This window comes from Uloborus diversus, chromosome 5 (genome assembly GCF_026930045.1).
Source record: "Uloborus diversus isolate 005 chromosome 5, Udiv.v.3.1, whole genome shotgun sequence".
NCBI lineage: Eukaryota > Metazoa > Arthropoda > Arachnida > Araneae > Uloboridae > Uloborus > Uloborus diversus.
The window spans coordinates 134,017,521-134,036,056 of record NC_072735.1 but is presented as its reverse complement, the minus strand read 5'-3'; the positions used below and the strand labels follow the sequence as shown (position 1 = coordinate 134,036,056).

The 18,536-nt window shown below is 31.4% G+C and overlaps 1 protein-coding gene across 10 annotated transcripts in view; it reads left to right on the top strand.

Annotated features, from left to right (window-relative positions):
* The window catches only part of LOC129222607 (ankyrin-3-like), a 243,048-nt gene that overhangs the window by 177,110 nt on the left and 47,402 nt on the right, over positions 1-18,536 (top strand). For 9 of the 10 annotated variants that reach the window (XM_054857131.1, XM_054857130.1, XM_054857129.1 and 6 more), the window contains 11 exons: positions 909-1,113; positions 3,995-4,091; positions 4,574-4,802; positions 5,629-5,871; positions 7,347-7,419; positions 8,577-8,783; positions 9,522-9,650; positions 9,737-9,837; positions 12,732-12,807; positions 16,361-16,402; positions 17,346-17,564. In XM_054857131.1, the coding sequence (XP_054713106.1) occupies positions 909-1,113; positions 3,995-4,091; positions 4,574-4,802; positions 5,629-5,871; positions 7,347-7,419; positions 8,577-8,783; positions 9,522-9,650; positions 9,737-9,837; positions 12,732-12,807; positions 16,361-16,402; positions 17,346-17,564 (1,621 nt within the window). Of the gene's footprint in view, positions 1-908; positions 1,114-3,994; positions 4,092-4,573; positions 4,803-5,628; positions 5,872-7,346; positions 7,420-8,576; positions 8,784-9,521; positions 9,651-9,736; positions 9,838-12,731; positions 12,808-16,360; positions 16,403-17,343; positions 17,565-18,536 lie in introns of those variants that run through there. The other variant, XM_054857132.1, reaches the window with a different exon arrangement.

Sequence of the window (18,536 nt, the reverse complement as noted above, 5' to 3'; positions counted from 1 at the left end):
ACATATTGTTAGAGGATATTCAATCAATTATAGGGCTTACTTGTTTAATGCTCGATAATTCTTTAATATGTTTGGGAAAGAATATTGCCTAAGTGGAATATTCATTATACAGTAAGAGATCCCAATTTCAGAATACCAAAATCTGGAAAATCTGAAAATTGGTACTTATTCCCCTAAATATTTAAGAAAAAAAAACATTTTTTTCGCTATAAAAGCTTTAAACTGATAACGTTTGGCAATTACATGTTGAAAGCATAGTACTTTCATATCGGTCTTTCTTTTTAGACATTTTCAATGCCACATATTATGCCTAAATAAGCGTTTTGCTGTAATTGTGCAGCAATCTTTTTACATCCTCTTTCAGATAATTCTTTTTTTTTTCATAAGTATATAAAACAAAGCCTATTGAACAAAAGTACAAAATTATTTTTAGAAAAAATATTTATTTATTGTATCGATTGTCACATAATAATAAAAAGCATCATCCATGGGTATACGCTGCTGCAAATTATCTTCCGCTTTTTTTTTAGCATAATGAAGTATACTTTTATAATTGTCTTATAATTATATGGCTGGTATAATATTTGATGAGCTTCACTTGAATTCAGGAGATAAAATAAATTTTTCATTAATTTCTCAAGAAAACATAGAAATTAAAAAATGTTATTACTTCAAAGGAGCATAGCTGAATTGATTAGTGTTCACGAAAAGGTGAACAATTGTGTTAAACATTATGGTTATTTCTAGAAATGTATGACTTTTGAAATTCTTGTGCATTACCTACTGTCTGATGAGCGGAAGTTTGAGCTTCTATTGAAACAGATATTTTAGTCATAAGTCTTTTTTTTTTTTTTTTTTTTGAAATTTTATCATAGTTAATTTTATTGATGGAAAACAATGTTTTTCAGGCTCAACCAATAACACCAGAGCTTGTAACAAAACTGCTGGGGAATCGTGTGGCTGTTAGTCCTATAGTTACAGTTGAGCCCAGAAGAAGGAAGTTTCACAAACCAATCACATTAACTATTCCTGTTCCGCAAGCTGCAACTAAAGGCATGATAAATCAATACAGTGGTGATGCTCCTACCTTGAGGCTACTATGCAGTATAACAGGTAGTACCAAGACAGGTTTGTCTCCTTTCTGTCTGCTATGGCTCTATTGCTTTACAGTGACTTTGAGCGTAACCCCCCCCCCCTTAAATTTATAAATAAAACCCAGTGGCACAACTGCCCATGAGGGCCAAAGCCTGTTGTCCCCATCTCGGTCTTCCTGACCAAGGGCTCCTGGGTGCTAGGCAGATATTCCGGTTAGGTGGTCAGCCGAATGCAGTTTGGTTCCCATGCACGATTGGTGCTCATTTTATCGACTTGCTGAAGAGATGAATGGCTGAGTCGACCATGCCCGACCTGGGAATAGAACCCAGACCTGTGGCGTGGAAGCGCGAAACGCTATAACTGAACAACTGGGCTTCTTAAATTACGGAACTTGGTTTTTCTTATCTGGTGAATTGCTTTGTAGAGAAATTAGTAAAATGAACGGTTAAGAAGGAGATTCTGTTGCAGATGAGTTATGGGATTCATAAACAACTGAAATGGCTATGATGGATCATAATAGTTTTTCTCCCTTTTGTAGACCCCCCCCCCCCCTGAGCCTAGGAGAGAAAAAATTCTCAATTTACTGAAGGAAACTCTGAATTTTAACAAGGGATTAAAAATAAATAAAATGCATGTATGCATATATACCTACATGTATGAAAAGAGACATCAGGCATGATTAAAAAAGATTTAAAAAATGAGTGCAACATTGTTAAGTTGTTTCCAGATTTTATGAACCATTGGGCAAAGTTAATAAGAAACATTTTTGGGTGGTCACAGTAACCTCCTATCAGGGTGTCTCTGCCCCTACTCCCAAATTTGTTATAATCTGTCTGTTAATTTTTATTTTAATTGACTTAGTTATACTGAACTATATGATAGAGTGAAATTATGTACGGAAATTTTCAAAATTTCTTCTCTTATTGTCCAACAGTCTTAGCTTTATCAAATGCTCAGGAGTCACTGTTCTTTCCTTCTCTTCTTGCCTACATTCACTTATGCATACAGTCAAACCTTCTTACAAATTCAGATAAATAACAACTTTAGTGCAATTTTAACATTCTCTTTGCTTCTGTATTGTTGTCATATGTTATTTAGACTGCTTACATTAAATTCGTTAAATTAGTTTGATTTAATAGTAAATTTGAACTACAAACTTGTTACAAAATGTCAAAAATCATTCTTCAGCATGACCCCCCTAAAATAGTAGTCATTATCCGCCCCTGCGTATCACACATGAGATTTTTTAATAATTATACAGCAAACCAAGATTGACAATGTAATTGTACGTTTTAGCCATGGTTTCGAATAAACCATGATTATATTTAGAGAGTTCAACTGTACTGAATTTTTACAAGCTTTTCGGTATTTTTCATTGAAATAAACTTTATCCTTATGTTTCAGTAAAACCTAAAAATAGTAACAATTGGTAGCTTGATGACAACTCAAACAACGGAAGTAATATTAAAAAAGCATATCTAATCTGTTTAATTTTTACGAGCTAAAAGGATTAGCAAGAGTTTAGTGGTATGTACTTTTGCTAAATAATAATGAATTCTTTTATGCATGCTGTTTTTCCGCATTAATCGTAAATATAATTCAAATAAAATTAAAGTATTTCTGTATATTTCTACTTTATTGTTGACTATATACAATTTAAAACTAATTCATGAAAGTTTGGCTACCAAATATTTTTCAGGCTCATTTTGTTTTCAATGTAAACAGGTTTGACTGTATTTTTATGCCTTCTGTTCCTTGTACCGTGTATGTGGTGTAGGTGAAGCTTTTTGTGTTTCCTTTAGATCTTTGAATTTATGTTTTCTTTTCATAGATTTTGTCATTGTATTGTTTTATACAAAGCAGTGCTAGAAGTTTTTTGCTTTGTGTTTGAAACTGTGCAATTAAAGGCTGATTTTTCTGTGTCTAATTTTCACGCTTGCAGTTTGCTTGCAAACGCTTGCGAATCTATTGAAATAATTGATGTTTTTGTATGAATTCACATTTTTGATCCTTTTTGAAATGTTTTTGAATATCAAATGAAGTTTCTTGTTAATTATGAATTTTAATTAAAAGTTCATGTGTGGGTGCTCAAACTTGGAGTCTGTAATGTGTTTATTTTTTTTATAAATTTTAAGAATTACTGTTTTAGTATTTATCTCATGAAATTGTGCATCTAATGTGATTTACTATTTCTGAACATGAATTCTAAACTGAAATTAACTGAATTCTTTAGTCTAAATATAAAAAAGTTTTGACTAACTTATTGATCCTGTTAAAAAGTTCGCTTTTTGAGTCATTTTATTTTAAAAAGATGTGTGAACTCTCTTAATATTTTTTTCCCCTGACATCCCATATACATTGAAAACTTTGAAATGAGTGTGCTTAAAATTTAACCAGTTTTGTGCAAAATAATGTAATTTTTTGGCCAACAAACAGTAAAGCAGTTACAAGAGTTTTCAATTAAATTTTGACTTGCAAAATATTTATTTTCATCCTTGAAAATCTAGAGGCTTGTGAAGGTTGGGTTGTCGTTTAAACAAAAGCTCACAACAAGTGTACAATATATTATTTATCTTGGGAAAATTAAAACAAGTGGTTGCATTCATTTATTATCATTACAATTAATGAAATATATTTCTGATAGTACTTAGTAATTAGACAGAATTGTTTTGCTTGATAATTATTGCTTTTGATTAAATCATTTTTTTGTATTTTAGCATTTTATCTATTTAATGGGTTAAATTTCAGAGTACTAATGATGAAATTATGGGAATAAATTTTGACATTCCTTGAAATGCAATACATTTAAATAGTGCTTAAATGAGTGGGATATTTTGTATGTATTTTTAACTGTTTACATTTTTTATTCTTCGGTTGTTAATGCACGTTTTATTTTAAGGTGGGACCACAAAAGCTCAATGGGAAGATGTAACTGGGTCTACACCTCTGACATTTGTAAATGATTGCGTATCTTTTACAACAACAGTGTCTGCAAGGTATACATTTGTATTTATTTCGGTAAAGGGTCCTAAATAAGTTAACTAATTCTAAGCAATTGCTTTATTCTGTATATTTGTTGTCTAAATGTTAGAGTGTTATATGTTCAACATCTAATGGAAGACAAAGTACTGCACATTGATAGAAGCATTTATAAACTGTACACACACACACACATACTGCATGCATTGTTGATAAATTTAAAAGTCATAACTGTATAAACCAAATAAAATTAAAAATAAGTAAAAGCAAGTTCATATCTTTCACTAGTTATGAATTTTTGTCCATTTGAAGGCAAAGCTTTTGGTATTCAGTAGTAAGTTACCACCCTTAGCCTGGCTTAAGGGTGGTAACTTGCTGCTTAGTTGAACTTATGGATTTGAAACTGTAGTAAAATACATGGGAGGCAAAGTTAAAAACAATTGAGGATTTGATGGCAAATCAAATTGTAAGTCTATTTTTCACTGTTATTTTCATGTAGGTTTTGGCTAATGGATTGTCGACAAGTAAACGAAGCAACTAAGTTTGCTACCGAACTTTACCGTGAAGCTATTCATGTTCCCTTTATGGCAAAGTTCGTGGTGTTTGCCAAAAGACATGATCCTTTAGAAGCCCAGTTAAGAGTCTTCTGTATGACAGATGACAAAGAGGACAAGACATTGGAATCTCAAGAACATTTTACAGAAGTTGCCAAAAGTAGAGATGTTGAGGTAAGTTTTCATTACATTTTCTAATTGAGAACTTTTCAATACTAGGTAATGTTATTTTTATTTTATATCGGTGTGGGAACTTAAAATTGATACTTCAAAAGAAGTAAGTGCTACGGTGATTCAACCAAATTGATTAGGAAAGTTTTAAAAGTCAAATTTTGTAATTGTTGTAATTAAGATAGAAGTAATAATACTGTTTAGATATCATTAATTGATTTCAGAATGAGTGATAATTGCTTTATGATGCACTCTTTGTGAAACAGATTACTGTTAATAAAAACTGTTTAGATGTTGTTAATTAATTTCAAAAAGAGTGATAATTTCTTTTTACTACACTCTTTGTGAATCAACTCAAGCTAATCTGGAAATTAGGAAACATTTCTATGTGGGGTTGCCACTTAGAATAGCTTACCCGAAGAGGTTGTTATGAGTAAGGGGGTAGATAGCTTTAAGAGGGCCTTGATCTTCATTGAGGACTAATCTGATTAGGACCAGCCCAGCTGGGCCCAGAGCCTTTTGCTGGTCGTCATGCGATATCATGTAAATGATATCAAGAATTGCATTAGAGACATAGTTCCACAGAAATGAGTTGTTTTGTGGGTTTTTTTACTTATTAATCATATATATATAACTATGGAATTTTAAAACTTGATACTTGAATAGAAATCAATTTTCCTTCTTAAATACATGCCACCCACTGTTGAATTTTTCTGTTTGCATGATTGTTTAAATGATTACTTTTCCTTTCTAATAACCCTTTGTCTTCTTGATTTGAATGTCTTTTTCTTTTGTTGCTTTGTTCATATTTAACTGAATTACTTTTCAGGTCTTAGAAGGAAAGCCTCAATATCTTGAATTTGGTGGCAACCTTGTCCCTGTCACAAAGTCTGGAGAGCAGCTCAGTCTCACATTCCAAGCCTTCAGAGAAAACAGGTTGCCTTTTACGATTAGGGTAAAAGATCCTCACCAAGAGCCCATCGGCCGTGTAGCATTCATGAAAGAGCCAAGAGTAGGTCGCGGTGAGCCTCCACAATCCCCTATATGTAATCTCAATATTGTTTTACCAGAAGTAAGTTATCTATTGCTTTTATGAAAATAGTTACGTTTAATTTTCCAGTGTCGGCTTTTAGTACTATTAATTTATTTTTTGTTATTTAAAAATGTTACTAAGTTATTTGGTTGGTTCAGGTGAGAATAGGCAGCAATATGATTCAAAGACAAAACTTTAGATGAAATTAATATTGATTCGCCTTCTTAATATGGATAGTGACTGAAACATCTTTAATTCATGACAAGTGAATATCTTTAATTAACTCATGTTTGAGGAAAAGATAGCATGTTTTTTTATTGATTACGTGTAGTCACTATGCAGCCAGAGCTACCATCTGGAGGAGTTTTTTTTGATCAAAAATACTTTTTGGACAGGTCCGGATCTATAAATCTTGGGGCCTCCTGCAACAAAACCTATATGGCCCCTCCACAGAGGCCAGCAGTGTATATTTTGAACGTCATAAGTCTTTTCAATCAATTTCTTGGGCCTTAAGATTTTGGGCTCCCTCTGCACTGCAGGGTCTGCTCTTGGATGGTTTGTTTTTGATCAAAAGTACCTTCTGGAGGGGGTTTATTGATTAAGGAAACGCCTTCTGAAGGAGACTTTTTGATAAAAAATACCATCTGAAGTTTTTTTCTTTGGATCAAAACAGCCCTTTCATACTGTATTATAATTTGCATTTATGTTAAAACCAATGCCTCTGGGGAGTGTTTTAATCCTCCAAACCCCACCTTCGCTGCACCACTGCTTGTAGTGTCAGTTATGGCGTATTTTAATCCTGTAAGAAACTACATGAACAGTGTCATTGAGCTCTTTCTAAAACAAACTTAGGATAAAATTTTCATTGCTATCAAGTCCAGTTTCAACAATTATTTTTGTTTTGCTCATTTTTAATTACCCAAAATGTTATTTTTTTTTTTTCAAATTTGTCAATGAAAAGCTTAAAGCGTTCAATAAGCAGGGGTGCCTATCCCTCTGACATGTCGGCATATCAATTTAAATACTATGAAGCACTTCCCTAGAATGAGACCTACCTACAAGAAGAAAACAACCCACAAAAGCACCCTTCAAAAATTTCAAAGGCACAGCCTGTGTCATAAGACACTTGCAATAAGTTTTCCTAGTCATACTACATACCTAGATGTAATTTTGAATTTTAATGCGTAAATGAAAATTGCAAATTTCTGGATCAAGTTCCTTAAAGTCATTTTTATTAGAGTGAAACCATGTAACTTATTTACTCAAATTGAAACCAATGAAAAGGTTTATTGCAGTTCTTTTTAACACTGTATAATTTTATTTAACTAAAACATATATCTTTCCTACATTTAATTTATTTAAAATTTGAAGGGAAAAAAAGTTTTTATATTGGTATGCAATTTCTTGGTCGCTGATTTATGTAATTTTTGTACTTATATTAGTATGTAATTTCTCGGTCACTGATTTATGTGATTTTTGCACATAATGTATTTAATTAAGTTTTTCTCTTTCAGACTGATCTTACGCCAATGTCAGAACTGATTACATTAGAAAAGAAGTACGGTTTTGTCAAAGAAACAGGTCTTGGTAAGTTTAGCTTCATATAATACCGTATAAAAGAGTTCTTAAATTTTAGCACAGTAAAACTTTGGTTATCTGAGCTAGTTGGGACTGCTAGTACCTCAGATCTTGAAAATTTTTGTTAAGAGAAACTTAAAACTTGTTGTGCTAGGGAATGTTACATCTTTTAAAATAAAAAACAATGGAATGCTTTTAGATGATGAAAATAAATGCATACAAATTTATGCTCCACAGTTCAAACAAATTTAAAAAGGAAATTGACAACTTAGTAGTAAATTTTGAAAGGCAAATTGAATTTATTTTGTAGTCTAAATTAAATATTAAAAGTTATAAATATTTATTTTTTTAAATTGAATAGTCATTGATTTGTTAAATTAACCCTTTTTTCTATCTGAGGAATGTAATTGCTTGATTACACATTGTACCTGATGGTCAGCAGGGTCACACAGCTATTAGAACTAAGCATTGATCACTATTTGCTTCTCTTGGTGCAATATTTCTTGAAAATTAAGTGTTTCTGAGGCAAAAGAGCCTGTAGTGGAGTCAATGAACTAAAAACTAGTCAATGAAGGCTCATTTATGAAAGAAAGTCATACTGTGTTTGGTTAACTGAAATGTTGGTTTTTCGATTCTTGGTTAACCAAAACCCAGTAAATTGAGAGTTTACTGTGCTTGAAAAATTAAATGATCATTCAGATGAATAACATGATTTGTAAAGTGTGTTTTACGTGCTTTGAACATGATTTGTTCAAAGCACCAAAAATAATTATGAGTGTCAAGAATGTATGTTTGTGACTATATTACTGATAAATGGCTGACATTCTGCACAGGTAGATGAAAGGCTACAGCTATATAGATTTTCATAATAGGTGTCCTCATAGTTTCCGAAAATATCACACTGTCTTCCAGAAAGTTTTACTCTGGTCCCCTATCACCCCTGAAATTTGCCTTTGAGTCCTTATTTAATCCTAGTTGGTAGCATTGTCTTAATCTAATTCCATCCAACAAATTTGAGTTGTTTGGATATTTTGTCTATCATCTAGCTAATCCTCATTATTCTTTACCTAATGCTTTTTGTAACATTATGAAATTATTTCAGTTACTGAAACTAGTGTAAATTCTTATGTTTCAAGTGTTTAGTAATTGTTACTGTTGTTTCTTAGCGAAACCTGAGCTTATTCACAGAGCAGACTTAAGACTTTCAGACATAGCCAAAGAGTTGAAAGATGACTGGGTACTTCTTGCTTTACAACTAGATGTTCCTGAATCAGACATTAATACAATTAGATCTGAAAACCCTGGTGATACAGTTCAACAAGCTCTTTTAATGTTAAGACATTGGCTACAAAGGTCGGGAAGCAAAGCAACAGGTAATTATTTTTATATGTTCAGTTCTTTTTAATTTTACTACTGTTAACTTGTTTCTTTTCTCCTTTTGAAGAGTTACATAATATTCAAAATCAAAATCAGTCAGTTTTACTTCACTATTTTCTTTTGAAGGGGAAGGGTGGTATTATGCTCATAAATATTTAGTAGTTTATATAATATTTAAATATTAATGTTTCTAAATGTAACATTGTCCTTCCTGTGTGTTGATCATTGATTATCTTGTTGTTGCTCTGAGGCGACGATATGTTAAAATTAGTCACTTGTTAAAAAAAATAAATAAATAAATAAAAATCAATCAATCAATGTTAGTTTTGGAACAAAAAGTTACCAGACCTTAAATCTTTTTTTAAGTAGTAGTTATTCATTGTTAGTAGCAATCAAAAATTTAAATTTAGCACAGAAAAAAAATCATGAAAAATTAGTTTAGTGCAGTTTTGTAAAGAAAATTAAAAATTCATTTTTTTAGAAATGGGAAAATATATGAATGTAACATTCTAATCAATTATTAGTTATAAGTTTTCTTTCAATCTTTTTAAAATTTTTTATTCTTATCCTTGATAAATTAATTTCACCAAAAAGGTTTAAAGTAAAATAATAGATCAATATTTTGATATTACTCAATATCGTTCATTGAAATAGTACATATAGTATATTAGTAACTTTAAGTTTTTACTTTGTTTATGCATTGCCTAAACACATTTTGTTTCAAAACTTTCTAGGTAACTTGCTTGAGAAAGGTTTAAGGAAGATCAACAGGGAAGATATTGTAAATCACTGTATGTTCAATGTTGAACTTGTAACAGATGATGTTGAAAAAGCTGTTGCAAAAGTTCACTTAGATCAATCAGGTATGGTGTTGTTTTAGGATTTAAAAGCCAGCCATTTTAATGCATTCATGTGGCAATTTTTTAACATATAAACAATGTTATTTCAGGGTTTGATACATTCAAAGAAGAATTGGGCTCATCCCGAGATGCTTCATTGAGAAGAGATACGTCTCTTAACGGAACATATGACGAACAAGATATTATGAAGGCAAGTATAGAGCTAAAATTAGAAAATTTCCCTCCAAAATTATTATTATTATTATTATTTTTTTTGCATAAAGAAAAATGTGCAACAATATCTCATTCATATGCTTCAAACATTTTAAGAAAAGTAAATTTAAAAGGTAAAAGTAAATTTTGTATTTTATTTTGAGTGTAATATTTTATATATTGTTATAGTTCAACTTTGACAATCAAGTTCGTCAAGCATTGTTATGTTTGATTTAATGATATTCTTTTAATATCTCTGAATTCCATATTATGAAATTATACTGACATGAAGTCATATTAATTATTTAATTTTTTAAAGTAATATATATTTTGTAAATGTATTTTGATGACATAAATAGGATCAAAAGTACACAAAGTGTACGCAAAACTGAGGGGGACCAAAACAGTTTTACATGTTGAAAGAATTCATGGTAAATAATTTATATAAAACTATATTATGCCTTGTAGACCACTTTATCATTTTGTGTTTTCACCGATCTTTCATGTTAAAAGATTCAGTGTTAAATGTATTTTATTGTGTTTATCAATATGTAAATCTCAGGATAAATTCATTCATCTTTTTGATCAATTAATGAATTTATTTAATTTTAAAGAAAAAAGTGAATCCTCTTCAGATAATAATCAATATATCAATCTGGGATGGCAAACTAATTGCTCATTTATTAGGATATACTTATGTCTTTGTTTTTTGCAATATTGTCGAGGAACATGCTTTGAAAAACCATATTAATATAATATAAATGTGATATAGACGATTATAAATAAATATTTAGCGATGAAATGTGATTGATAGTAATATGTTAGCCACAAAGCAATGAAGTGAAGCAACAAAAGTTAAAGATAAAAGGCATAGTAATTTCCTACAAGTGCTGGTACAGAGATTTAATTTGTCACAGGCTATTTAGATCATTTTACAATAAAGGTGGTTTTAAATTTTTTAAAACAAAGCAAAACATATAAATAAATACAAACTAATACCTCATATAATTATTCCGATATGAACATTTTCAAATATTAATGTAAATTAGGAATATAAGTTAGTGATCTTACAATTAGGGAAAAAACTTTTATTGTCAAATTCAATGATCCTAAGGACAAAGTAAAAAAATGCAAATACTAATTTCTAAAAACAATTTAATGCTGAATATTATTTTCAAATTAAGTAGCTGATAAGAATTGTAAAATGCTTAAATTATTTATAAGAAAACTTATCTTTTTTTTGTAATTGAATAGTAAGCAAGATGATATAAATATTTACTGTGTTATGAAATAACTAGTACACATAAGTGAGTGTATAACAATAATTGCTGTTAAAGTATTTAACTTTTGTTCATTATCATAAATTTGGAGGACTAGAAATATTTTCAGCCTTTAAAATTGACAATGACAATTTTTTTGTTGATATTATCTACTATAATATTAAAATCTGTTCACGTCTGTCTGTCTGTCTGAAGATCGATCTTCTCGAGAACCGCTGCGAATCGAGAGTCGAACAAGATACCGATAAATTCGAAATTTTCCAAAGAAAACAATAGGACCAATCTCGTAGTTGTACGACTTTAATTAGCGGAGATATTAATTAAAACGTTAATTAACATAACGTTATTCAGAAATTTTTATTTCTTTCCTGTTGCCATTTTGCATATGGGTGAGCAAATAAAATTTTAAAAATTGCTTTAATAGAGATTTTTTTGGCTGCTGTCCAAATCTTAAAACAACGTTTCCATCTAGAATTTCATTTTAAATTAGTTTAAAATTGGTTCTCTATTCAGACATAACCTTTATTTTATCATCTGTCCTTTTTTATTTTTTGCATTCTACGTTCTTAAATCTTTTCCGCATATGAAAAATGTTGCTTTAGTAATGTTTATTGGTTGTAGTAAAAGTTAATCATTCACCGGCTTCATATTTTGGTACATTTTGGATGTGTGACTAATTATATTTATTTTGATGGACTTTTTACCGTCGCATGGGTGAGTTTTCGAATTGTAATAACTCTCTTTTTCCTTTCTGTTTCTATTTTTGAAATACAGTATGTATGGTTAAAAGTACACGTTAAATTAAGATTGTTTGGATTTCTTTAAGTGAAACAGAGTTGAACAAAAAAGATTGTTTTTAAGGATTTTTAACTAAAGCTTAATTGGAATCTGATGACTTGATGTTAAATTAACGCTTATTGGTATTTAGTAAGTCTTGGTGCTTTAGTTTCACGTCATCAACCAAAAAGTGTGTGTCATTTTTTGTAAAAAGCTGATTGTAATTGTACACAAATATTTCAGTGATGTTAAATTAACGCTTATTGGTACTTAGTAAGTCTTGGTGCTTTAGTTTCACGTCATCAACCAAAAAGTGTGTCATTTTTTTATAAAAAGCTGATTGTAATTGTACACAAATATTTCAGATATACATCGACTATCACATTTAATTCCGTTTAAAGTGAACACAGATTATTGTTGATAATGCATATATTTCCATCTTTTATGCTAATTGAAAGTACTCATAACTTGTATCATTGATATGATTAACGTTATTGAGATTTTTGCCAAAAATATGCTCTACTGGTGTTTTGCAAACCTTACAATACGAGTATTAATTTATTCCTCAGCGTTTTAGAAACTGATGTCAGAGTAATACAAAAGCACTAATTGGACATCTCTCTTATTTTTTGAGTAGCCCGTGCAACGCCGGGCACGCAGCTAGTTGAAAATTTAAATATTGTCAATGTAAGAACATTGAGAGAAATATCCATTTAAATGAACATCAGCTGTGTTACATCAATAACAAAGCATTAGTACTTTTTTCAAAGTGAAATTTTCGTTTCTGCATGTGCCATATTCAACTTTGTTTAATGTATCTGTAATTGTGTTTCAGGATGCTGAATCAGCAGCTGAAACAAGCAGTGAAAGTTCAGACAAGGATCACTATAAATCTGAGTCAAGGCACATAGGTGAAATTTTTTCTCCCCTTAAATTATAATATAAATGTATGTATGGGAATTAGTCAGTGGCGGATTTACTAGGTGTGCGACTGCCCCCTCTGTGACCGTCATTTTCTAAAACCAGTAATATAAAATTGAAGGAATTGCTAGCAATCGCTACTAATTTCAATTGCATTCCACAAATTTGCTTTAAATTAAGTTTAGTCAGTTAGTGTAGTTAAGGATGAACAGCATTACCCACTTTTTAATTTTAACCTAAGCTCGCCCCTCCCCCCATTTTTGAACTTTGATAATTTTTGTATTTCTATATGTCTCTTCCAACCGTTTTCTTCCGTAGACTACATTATACTGGTTTGATATTACGTTGCTATCACTTCACACTGGGTTTCCTACACTGGGGGTGATAGCCCCCAAAGGGGAGATTTGACCCTTTAAGGAAGCAATTAGTATTTAAAAGACAGGATAAAGGGTGGAGGGGGAGAGCGATTGACTCCCTGCCCTCCTACATGATGGGTTTGGGGGAGGGGAGGGGGAATGGCTTTTACGGTTTTCAACTGCCACCCCCTTGAGTAAACTGTAAATCTGTCCCTGGAATTAGTATTAAGTACAACACATATGCTCTAAGCCAACCTTTTTGTATCTAACCAGGAAACATCACGATCAAGGAAATTCAAAAAAATTCCAAATTGGTGGCATTCGAAAGAGCATTGGAAAACATGTTTATGGCACTGAAACTACGTGCCCTCGTGACCATGTTATCGAAATATGATGTCTTAAAAATTGCCGAAATTTTTAGTAAAGTCGCCAAATTTAGCGAGTTTTGTTCAGAAATGGAAGGTACGGCGCGAATTCAACATCTGCATCTGACAAGACATTTCACTTCCATATTTGGTCACCACCAAAGCGCGTGAGAAATATCGCATTAATTCTTTTCTCGGGGTGACTACCATGGCGCGGGGTTTCGTGGCACAGATTGCGGCATTAAAATTTTTAGGGGCTTGTGTTCCGGGATATTAACGTGCAACTGTATAGGGGAAAACGCCACAGCCCGAAATATTTGTTTTATTTTATTGTAAAAACAATGGAATTTTTTGTTATTCTTAAGACTGTCTGTTAAAAAACTGATGTTTAAAACTTTTATGCTTCTGCGGGTGAAATATTTCCACTGAAAGAGTTTATTCGATGATGAAACTGTTTTGAAAAAAATATGATAACCGTAGAGAAACGGTAAACACACTTTAAAGTCTTTTTTTTTTTTTTTTTTTTTTGAAAAGTCGTAAATCAGAAGTCTTCAACAGTATCTAAATACGAAGAAAACGACATTTTTAAAGATTTCAAACCATGTTCTCAAGTTTAAAAAAAAAAAAACGATTTTTGTCAGTTATTTTCAGTGTGTTTTTCGTTATGTGTATCGTTTTCAAGTCATGTGTAAACCCTCTAACAAGTCAAATAAAAAAAAAACTGTATTAATTTTTATTTTGCTCGTATTTGAATTCCCTTTTAACGTGAAACATAATTGGTAAAAGTGACTTCAGTATTTTTAAAAATGACTAAATAACATGCAATATGATGTGCATTTACGTTATAGCGACTTTCAGTTGCAGTGACAGACTTTTTCGAACTACAGGGGTTGTTGTTGTAATGAACGTCGACTATAAAATTTTTGATACGAATCTGTTATGAAGTAATTTCCGACATCGTTATTTTTGCAGTGCAATTTTTCGACATTTACTATCCGTTGTTTTCTTTTTTTAAATCATTATTTTTTTCGATTTTAAATTAAACATTTTCGCTAGCAGTGGTCAGACAATAAAACTTCATGAATGATAATAACTTTTGAAAAAATAAATAAGAGCTGGGATACTACAATCCATGATCATTTTCTTTCAACATCAAAAACTATCCATTTTATTTTCAATATACAAGCTTTAATAAGCATGTTTTTTTTACTTATTCATATTAATTCTCGTACATAATTATTAATTACTTACAACACATTTCATTGTAAGAGTACAAACTTAAATTAGTTAAGTAAAACACACTTGAAATGCACTTAAATTCTGAAATGCATTATCATCACGATTACAAAGTTAAATCCTACGTTCAATTTCGTTATAAAGTTGTAGCTCCTCTGGATAAAGCTCTCTAGTTTCCATTTCACAGGCTTCATAGTTACTTTTTAATTTTACCCACACAAGTAAAGGATTAATTCGAAACATCGTTTACGCGCTTTGCAGATGACCATAAATGGAAATGAGAGTCTTGCTAGACGCAGGCGATGAAATCACGTGGTATTTTCCATTTCTTGCCAAGTCTTTAAATTTCGCGAATTTTCGTAAGATTTCGACAGACTTTGACCCCCCATATCTCAAAAACAAAAGGACGAGGGCACACAATATTTGGGTCAAATTTTTTTCTAAAGGTACTCTTTCGAATGCGACCATTTTTAACTTTTTTCATGATTACTGAACTCGTGATGTTTCCTGGTAAGAGCACATTCTAGACCACCGGTCATTGGCGGCCTCTATTAATTTTTCCAAAATGTTATTAATAGTTGGATGTAGGTGAAATTTGGGGCAAAAGGACAGTGGCATTACTGAACAAGCTATAAATAATTTTTTACGTTTTATTTTGGCATATAAATACAACTGTCCTATTCCTCCAGATTCTTTCCTTCTAATATATAAGCATTATGCATAAAAAACTGTTAGTTCTAAAAGTATGAGTTAGCACTATGACGTTTAACAAATTTTTTTTTGCACATACTCTCATTCTGTAGAAAAATTGCTGATCTGTTGAATTTACTAATTTTTTGATAAAAAGAAGGAATTATTTTAAAATACCGAAGGAAGCAAACACTGTTTGCATAAAATGTCTGTTTTGGTGGCAAGTAAAGAAATGGACAGCTTCATTTTGTTTTTGGTGTGAGAAATCTGTTTGGTGAGAGGTATGCATGAAGGGATAAAAAGGCGATCTGATGTCACCTTGTGTTTTTTCATTATCTTACTCGCCATTTCTACTTTTTTTGTGATTAATTTCCAAAAAAAAGATGACTTTTATAAACCATTTTATTAAAAACAACTTTTTAATGTGAATAACTGGGCAGGGGGAATACTGAGGTGGGCACTCGTAAAACAATCAATGGGCGCAAGGGTGCTCATGAGCATAAAGTTGGGAGCCCCTGCTCTTTGTTATGTACAAATCGCATTAATAATATTGTCGCTTCAGAGCAACAGTAAGATATCTTAGTGTTATTTCTGGGATTAGATGTCTTACTTTTGCTCTGAGGCGACAATATATATAGATTAAACTGCTGCACTAGCCCATGTTGATCCAACTCAACATCAAAGTTCCAACACATCTGAAGTTAAAGCTTTGCCTTTAAATGGATTTCATCGCAGCTTTTAATTTTAGATCTGTTTTAGAAAAGATTTAAATGATTCATTTGAAGTTTTTAGTTTTTATGTTTTGTTGTATAATTTTTGATTAAAAAAAAGACAGCTATCAAATTTCAGTTCTTTTGAATTTTTTTGTGTACTGAACTTTTTTCTTTCCTTTGCAGTAGAATCAAGATCAACAGCAGAATCAGCAGCAGCAAAAAAAGGTTTATTCTTTTTCTCATTTTTCTTGTGAATGTAGCAGTAGAAATTTGCTTGTCTTAAACCTTTGGGGATGTTGATATTAGGACTGTGCCTTGAATTGAGGCTGCTTGCCTTTATATCGACAGTTTGTTCAAAAATAAAAGAAAAAGCTTTGCATTATTTTTATAGCACCTTCACATTAGTCACAACATTAGTTACAAGCCATTCTTAAAATCTACAACTTGTAAGTTATTAATTTATGAAGTTAAATCTTGGAGACTCTTTCCTGTATCAAGCCTTATACACAACATACTATAGTTGGGGCAAACTTAACCTGGCAGCATTGCGAAAGCTGACGCTGCCAGGTTAGGTTTGCCCTGACTATAGAAACATACCTGAATTTGGAAGTCTGTTTGCTATTCTAACAAATCTTACATGAAATGTTTGCAAGAAATGTGTATCCTTAAAATAAAAGAATTAGAATTAAGCACCAACATTAAAATTAGACTTTTTGATACTATTAAGGATGATTTTGCTCTTTTGTGTTTTAAACGGCTTTTTCTCAGATGCATAGAAACTTTTTCTCAGATCCATTGAAACTTTTTTAATATGCTTCCGTGCTTAGAGCAAAAGTCGTATCTTGATCAAAGTTCACAATGAGATATTGCCGTTTAAAGTTGTGTGCCTCCATGTATTTGATAGAGATGCAACTTTTTGAGAATTTTTTAAAAACTTTTTCCCATTCACAAATGGCCATGAAACATTGTATTTAGGTAAAATATGTGACAAAGAATTACTTGGTGATCATAGCTCAATTTTGATAAAAAGTGAAAATTCGACTTTTGCTCTTAGCTCAGTAGTATAGCTATATCATTTAGTTTAAAATATGTCAATGCACCCTAGATGAGATTCACATGTTATCCTCAGACTGTAATATTTTTCTTTTTTTTCCCCTTTCTATATCAGCTTTTGAAGAAGCTCCTGAAACTCTAGTACAAACTGTACCAACAGCATTGGCTGAATCTTTCACTCAGCAGGTGACAAATGGCCAACTCGATGGCAGCATGCACGAAGAAGACAGATCAGAACCTACTGCTGCTACTTTGTCTAGTGAAGCTACTGCTGAATTAGAAGTATCATCACTTGAAGATAAATCTCATGGAGAAGCCCATGTTGAAAGGCGAGGTATGGTGTTATTAATTTAAATTTGTTGGTGTTAACATTCAAAAGATTCATCAGACATGTTTTGCGCACAGTGCTATATCCAAAAGGAGGGCTATGAGGTTTACACATCTTTTTCGGAGGAAATTTAGGGCAAAACGAATTAATCCATCCACAATGTTAAAAATGTCCCAAACTCTCAAATGAAAAAAAAAAAATTGAGGTTGCTGATGTTCTCATGTATTTATTAAAGCTTGTTTTTCAGTCAGAAGTTTTAGTTGTGTGATCTTTAATGTCAATATTTGAATTGTTTAGGTGTGTGCAAGTAATATAAAAGTACTACGTAAGATCATAATTTTTCATGATCATTTTTGTTTAATGCAGTTATGAGTTCACACAAACTTGCATAGGCATTTTATTAGAGGGCACTGAAGCTACTCATTACTTTTGCTATGTATTATTTATTGTTTCTTTGTTGAGAGTGTTACTTCTTTTTCTTCCTCTGCAGATGGTGGAAATTTTTGTAGTTGATTCCTTACTTCATATATGACACTTGATGCTTTTTCTCTTGAATACTGATAAGAGAGAAGACTTTTTTCCAGAATTTTTCTTCTAAGTCGATTTCTTTGTTGTTTCTCCTATTTCATCTGCCCTCCCCCGCCCCCTAAACAAAGTTTCCATCTTATAGTTGATAGAAATAGTTCACATTTTAGTTTTTTTAAAATTTTGTTTAAAATTGCGATGAGTGATGTCTTCGAAAAGAATATTCAACAGCAGTTTTAAATAATAAAATAATCTGGACATGGCATTTAGTCAAGGTGATGAGATTTGTTTGACTTTTGTATTTTCAAATTCTTGATTTTTTGAGGCAATTTCCGATTTTTCATTTATAAATTTTCAACGTTTTCTCAATTTTTTTTTCTTTTTGTAAACATAATATCATACCTTTCCAGGTTTACTTAGCCAACATTGTACTTTAAACTTCACCAACCTTAA